Consider the following 6,999-nt stretch of genomic DNA (forward strand, 5'->3'; position numbering starts at 1 on the left):
AATCATATTTTATATCCCAATGATAATAAACTTACCATTTTATACAGGGTGTCCACATTGTACATTACAAAAATATTTTTAAAATGTGCGCTCGGTAGGCGTCGGACAATTCATAAAATTTCATTCATAAAATAATACTTTTTAAAAATCAAACGGTTTAGCCGCAAACTTCCGTGCCGTATAGCGTGAATAACCCTGTAGATTTTGTACAATTGCACTGTCGAGGCTGCGGCATTTGAATGCCACGGAATTTTTGATTATTCGCATGATCCGAATGTGTTTCAAATCTAGAGTCTCGTTCATTTCTTTATTGTTATGATTTGACTCATTTAATTTTTAATTTTAACATTTAATTTTTGTACATTTGCTTCAATTTCCAATTAGAAGTCAGCCATCAGTTTAGCTTCGCAACGGAGCAATTCAACTGAAAACGAGCTCGGAACGTCTTGAAACATTTCGGTTTTTCGGCCACAACAAAGAGCTTTTGTTCGCGAATGAGATCCGGCGAACGGTGCGCGCCTGATATTATTTAATATTCAACAAAAGACTCTGGCAAAGTTGTGGGGCCGCGCCAGACATTAAGACCGAGCCAGCGCTGACGACGCTAAAAAGCGCTGATATTGTTTGGGGCCGTGTGCCTCGCTCTTTTGCAGCGCAGCACTTAATTGCTCAGTTTTTCTCTGTTAGTTGCAATTGAGTTGATTCCAATCGGCACTCAATTATCAGAATCCTCCTTAGTGTTTCGGACCGATGTGGACCCAAAACCGGAACGGAACCGGAACGGAATAGTTTTCCGATTTGGTGCAACACACAATTCTCATCATGGCAACAGAGTAATTAGAGTGGCACTTACCAAAGTCCTGTTCGGTGGCAAAGCTGGCCACATCAATCGGCTCGTTATTCAGAACGAGATCCTTGAAACAGCCGACGAACCCTTGATGGAGCGCCGCTGTCCACAGGCCGGCCGGAACAGGAACGTCCGAAAAGGGGGGCCCCAAACCTCCAATGTACAAGTTGCTGTCCAGCTCTAAAGTGGCCGAACCCTCTACAAATCAGCCAAATTGAGCGCCATTGAGATTGAAATGTTGCGTTTGACTAAACATGCGCTATTTGGTGATATAAAACTCATAGACCCAGGATGAGATGAGTGGTGATTGGTCGAGCGAAAGCAGAGAGAGAGAGTTGAAAGTCACAGTATGTACAGAGTAACGAAAAGGAACCGGAACGGAAACAACAACCACACTACTAAAGGTATCTTCGGTACGGTTTGTCTCTGTTACTTACTTGAGTTCTTACCCATAGCTTTGAAATCGGTCTTCAACCCGTCAACGGACATCTGAGCATCGCGGCCCACTCTTCGGAACGTCACATTGTGCCAGGCGCCGTCGTTGATCCGTTTTTTGGAGCCGCGCTGCTTGGACGGTCCGGCCCCCAAATCTATCTGGATGTAGATCTGCCCATTGTAGATCTCTACAGCGAACAAATCCGTCTAGAAACGATAAGAGTGTCAGCATCGCTCATGCTAAGCGCCATTGTATTAGAAGCAGGAAACAGGGGAGTTTTTAGCCGCTTAAGGTCTAGCCATTGGGCGTTATTATGTAGGTACATTTACGTACGAGATATCTAAAAATGCCAGTGGCATTGCAACGTTTGCCGCCAATGATTCGAAACTGAAATACCTGGAAAAATTAAAGTTTCTGACTGAAACATTAGTTCGGGACTTACCCTGGGCGGTTTCCCGGAATTGAACAGAATCAGGCCGTAAGGCTCGTTGGTGCGGAATTTGAACGAAATGTTCCCGTCCTTTTTGGCGTTCCAGGTTGGCAGCACCTGGAATAAATGCGACCTTTACTTAGGGAATGGTTCCTTTGTCATGCCAATTGTACGCTTCCTTATTTTTGCTTCTACCTCTTTGGAGGTTAGGAATCAAGGAAAACCTCAAGTACAGCCAGCAACCTTTTCATCAGGACTAATTGGCCATAGCAAACTAATATAGACATAGCAAAAATAAGTTTGTGGGATATAAGGTGTTTTAATCATCAAAGGCTCCCAGTTTTTGACATGTTTGCTCCTATCGCTTTGGGGGTTAAGAATTACTGGAAAAGCTTCAGCAATAAAAAGCAGCTATCGAGTCGGGCTATCGAAAAGGTTCTGAAGATTGATTGTGTATTTCCAACCGTTTCAGAGATATGAAGTGTTTTTATCGTCGAATTCCTCCAAATGTTGGTATTTCTGCTTCCATCTCTATGGAGGTTGGGAATTTATGGAAAAACGTAAGTAATAAAAAACAGCTTTTAAGACGGCCTATCGAAAAGGTTCTGTAGGTTCATTGGTAAATTTCAATCGTTTCAGAGATATAGTGCTTTTAACGCTCGATTCTGTCTAATTTTTTGCATTTCTCTTTTTGGGAATTAAGAATTTGCAACAAAAAACAGCAGTAGCAGACAGCGCTACAGACGAGCTATCGAAACGGGTATAAAGCTTGATTGGACATTTTGCCCCTTTTCGGAGATAAGTGTGTTTAAACGCTGCTTTAACCAAATTTTTTCATTTTTGTTCCTATCTCTTTGGAGGTTAGGAATTTGCTTAAGAATTTCCGCAACAGAAAACAGCTTTTGAGACGGGCTATCGAAAACGTTCTGCAGATTGATTGTGTATTTCCAACCGTTTCAGAGATATGCAGTGTTTTAATCGTCGAATTCCTCCAAATGTTGGTATTTCTGCTTCTATCTCTATGAAGGTTGGAAATTTATGAAAAAACGTAAGTAATAAAAAACAGCGTTTAAGACAGGCTATCGAAATGTCCTGTAGGTTTATTGGTTATTTTCAATCGTTTCAGAGATATAGTGCTTTTAACGCTCGATTCTGCCTAATTTTTTGCATTTTTGCTTCTCTCTTTTTGGGAATTAACAATTTGCAACAAAAAGCAGCAGTAGCAGACAGCGCTAGAGACGAGCTATCGAAACGGGTATAAAACTTGATTGGACATTTTGCCCCTTTTCAGATATAAGTGTGTTTAAACGCTGCTTTAACCAATTTTTTTCATTTTTGCTCCTATCTCTTTGGAGGTTAGGAATTTGCTTAAGAACTTCCGCAACAGAAAACAGCTTTTGAGACGGGCTATCGAAAAGGTTCTGCAGAATGATTGTGTATTTCCAACCGTTTCAGAGATATGGAGTGTTTTAATCGTCGAATTCCTCCAAATGTTGGTATTTCTGCTTCCATCTCTATGGAGGTTAGGAATTTATGGAAAACGTAAGTAATAAAAGCAGCGTTTAAGACGGGCTATTGAAAAGGTTCTGTAGGTTCATTGGTTATTTTCAATCGTTTCAGAGATATAGTGCTTTTAACGCTCGATTCTGCCTATTTTTTTGCATTTTTGCTTCTCTCTTTTTGGGACTTAAGAATTTACAACAAAAATGAGCAGTAGCAGACAGTGCTAGAGACGAGCTATCGAAACGGGTATAAAGCTTGATTGGAGATTTTGCCCCTTTTCAGAGATAAGTGTGTTTAAACGCTGCTTTAACCAATTTTTTTCATTTTTGCTCCTATCTCTTTGGAGGTTAGGAATTTGCTTAAGAAACAGAAACAGCTTTTGAGACGGGCTATCGAAAAGGTTCTGAAGATTGATTGTGTATTTCCAACCGTTTCAGAGATATGGAGTGTTTTATCCGTCGAATTTCTCCAAATGTTGGTATTTCTGCTTCTATCTCCATGAAGGTTGGAAATTTATGAAAAAACGTAAGTAATAAAAAACAGCGTTTAAGACGGGCTATCGAAAAGGTCCTGTAGGTTTATTGGTTATTTTCATTCGTTTCAGAGATATAGTGCTTTTAACGCTCGATTCTGCCTAATTTTTTGCATTTTTGCTTCTCTCTTTTTGGGAATTAACAATTTGCAACAAAAAACAGCAGTACTAGATAGCGCTAGAGACGAGCTATCGAAACGGGTATAAAGCTTGATTGGACATTTTGCCCCTTTTCGGAGATAAGTGTGTTTAAACGCTGCTTTAACCAATTTTTTTCATTTTTGTTCCTATCTCTTTGGAGGTTAGGAATTTGCTTAAGAACTTCCGCAACAGAAAACAGCTTTTGAGACGGGCTATCGAAAAGGTTCTGAAGATTGATTGTGTATTTCCAACCGTTTCAGAGATATGAAGTGTTTTTATCGTCGAATTCCTCCAAATGTTGGTATTTCTGCTTCGATCTCTATGGGGGTTGGGAATTTATGGAAAAACGTAAGTAATAAAAAACAGCTTTTAAGACGGCCTATCGTAAAGGTTCTGTAGGTTCATTGGTTATTTTCAATCGTTTCAGAGATATAGTGCTTTTAACGATCGATTCTGCCTAATTTTTTGAATTTTTGCTTCTCTCTTTTTGGGAATTAAGAATTTGCAACAAAAAACAGCAGTAGCAGACAGCACTAGAGACAAGCTATCGAAGCGGGTATAAAGCTTGATTGGACATTTTGCCCCTTTTCAGAGATAAGTGTGTTTAAACGCTGCTTTAACCAATTTTTTTCATTTTTGCTCCTATATCTTTGGAGGTTAGGAATTTGCTTAAGAACTTCCGCAACAGAAAACAGCTTTTGAGACGGGCTATCGAAAAGGATCTAAAGATTTAATGGTTATTTCCAACCGTTTGAGAGATATAGTGTTTTTTACTATCGATTGTGTCCAATTTTTTAAAATTTTTGTTCCATATCTTTGACGATTAAGAATTTGCAACTTACTAAGACAGTACTGAATACTAGAAGACAGTAATTCTGAAGGTTGAATGGATATTTCCAGCCGTTGCAGAGGCAGGGTGTGTTAATCATCAAATCCCTCCAAATGTTGGCATTTTTGCTTCCATCTCTTTGCAGGTTAGAAATTTATGAATAAACTTAACCACAAAAAACACAAGTTGTTACGTTTGGTGGGGTATTGCCAACCATTCCAACCAACTAAGACATTCGAAGTGTGTTTCAACCTTGCTTTCATTTTTTTACGTTTTTACCTCTATTTTCTGGAGGTTAGTAATGTGTGAAAAACTTAACTAGCGGAATACAGTTCTTAAAAAGAGCCGTCGAAAAGCTGATTGCGATTGATCCAATATTTTCAAACATTTCGAAGATTTGAGGATTTGAACCATTCGGGACCGCACCTTAGAAGTGCGCCCAGTTTACACTTTTTTGCAAAATTTGCCTAGATGGTTCTACAAAACTGTAAACATTCTACTTCTAGTCATTCATTGCTGACAGTTGCATCAGTAGATAACTAATTCCAGTCGAATGACTGGAAGAATCAGGGGGAGCGAACAATCGATTTTCGCTGCTCAATGGATGGCTCCCCATAAAACTAATGAACTACGCGCGAAACTTATAATTACGTTTAATGGACAATTTAATCGATTACATCATTCAGGCCGGAATAATAATTTCGCAAATAGCGTGCTCCGGATTCGGCCCGATGGCGCACACAAAAGAGTTTTCGATGCACGCTTTTAGCAAAGGTAAAACAGGCCGAGTGAAACACTTACCAAATGCGACTCCCTCGTAGTGAARGAAATGGGATCGTGGGTYTCCCCAGTGGGGCATTTGTACTCCAATCGGCCCACCACTTGGATKAGATGGTTGCCAGCTCGGCCCAACTCCAGCAGGTTCAACCGCAATGTGTCGGCAACGAATTCAACCTGGGAACAATTCAGCTTGCAAATGTATTASATCTTTGGAAAAATAACTAAGAAACCGCACATAAATTGCACAGTGCGGACAAACTCTGTGGAAAAATCAGCATAAACCCGGCCAGGCTCATCAATTCGGACATTATTATTCCTGTCCCGTCGCCATCTGCTTTGTCGCCTGTATAATAAATAAATCCGCACCCTTTCCCCGTTCTACTTAATTTTAATTTCGCCGCCTAAGCCTTTGGATCTTGTCTCACGGAATCCATTAGCAAAATGTATCGTCCGTGACCGTGCGCCTGGATCGTTCCCAGTTGAGTCGCTCATCTTAAGAACAAGGCCTCAGTGCTCAACACGGCTGAAAATTGCGAAACACTGAAGAGTCTCTCTGAATCATGACTTGATTGACTGACAAAAATGTAATAACTCCAAATCTAGTCGTATTCTACACTGCAAAAAAATCATGCGTATTCAGCACCAAAACAGACATACTTTTACAAATTTCCTTGTAAATTAAATCATTCATTCGTGAGAAAAAATTAAATGCTGAAAAATCGGGGTTTTGTCATTTTGATGGTTAATTTGAGGTTATGTCAAAAAGTGTTAAATAGAAAAGTTTTAGACTTTTTTATTGTCTACAACACTGCCATTGAACGTTTTCCGCTAGGAGGTCGCATTTCCCCGCCAATAGCAAAAAACCGTCTACAACCCCCAAACTGCGCCCTCATTGTACCATTTCCAGTGTTTTGCGGCTTACATTTGATTTTTCCATAAAGTTGGAAACTCAACCACATTTTTCGCTTAATCTGACGTCTAGTCTTGAATCACTTTGTCTGATCAAATCATTTAATATAATATTCGAACCGAAGTATGGTGCACACAGACCTGTCCCCAGAGGAAATTTGCTCGGTATCCATGACAACCGGCGTTGTTTTGCTACAATTGCCCGTGAAGAAATGGGGATTGAACTGATTGCACTATCGGATTTTTTTAAATGTATTTTTCCAAATAATGGAAGCTGTCTGTTATTGGCACCCGAGATTTTTGCTTCAACATCCAGACAAATGAAGGCAAATTAGAACCTCAGCTTCAAAAATCTTATTTGCACTAAATTAAATCATTTGTGCCCAAGAACAAATTTAATTCTGAAAAATCGGGTTTCGGCCATTTTGATGGTTAATTTGAGGTTATGTCAAAAAGTGTTAAATAGAAACACTGCTTAGTCTACAACACCCCATTGAACGTTTTCCGCTAGGAGGTCGCGTTTCGCCGCCAATAGCAAAAAACCGTCTACAACCCCCAAACTGCGCCCCCATTGCACCATTTCCAGTGTTTT

General features: G+C 39.9%; 1 protein-coding gene across 1 annotated transcript in view; it reads right to left on the reverse strand.

Annotated features, from left to right (window-relative positions):
* The window catches only part of LOC109543132 (neurexin-1), a gene marked incomplete in the record, with an annotated part of 81,435 nt that overhangs the window by 41,044 nt on the left and 33,392 nt on the right, over nt 1–6,999 (reverse strand). Inside the window, 4 exon segments of the mRNA XM_048667825.1 lie at nt 854–1,045; nt 1,285–1,489; nt 1,726–1,830; nt 5,520–5,672. Of these exon segments, the coding sequence (XP_048523782.1) occupies nt 854–1,045; nt 1,285–1,489; nt 1,726–1,830; nt 5,520–5,672 (655 nt within the window).

This window comes from Dendroctonus ponderosae, unplaced genomic scaffold, assembly GCF_020466585.1.
Source record: "Dendroctonus ponderosae isolate FM_Combo_2020 unplaced genomic scaffold, Dpon_F_20191213v2 Dpon_F_20191213_6, whole genome shotgun sequence".
In the NCBI taxonomy this organism is placed as follows: Eukaryota; Metazoa; Arthropoda; class Insecta; order Coleoptera; family Curculionidae; genus Dendroctonus; species Dendroctonus ponderosae.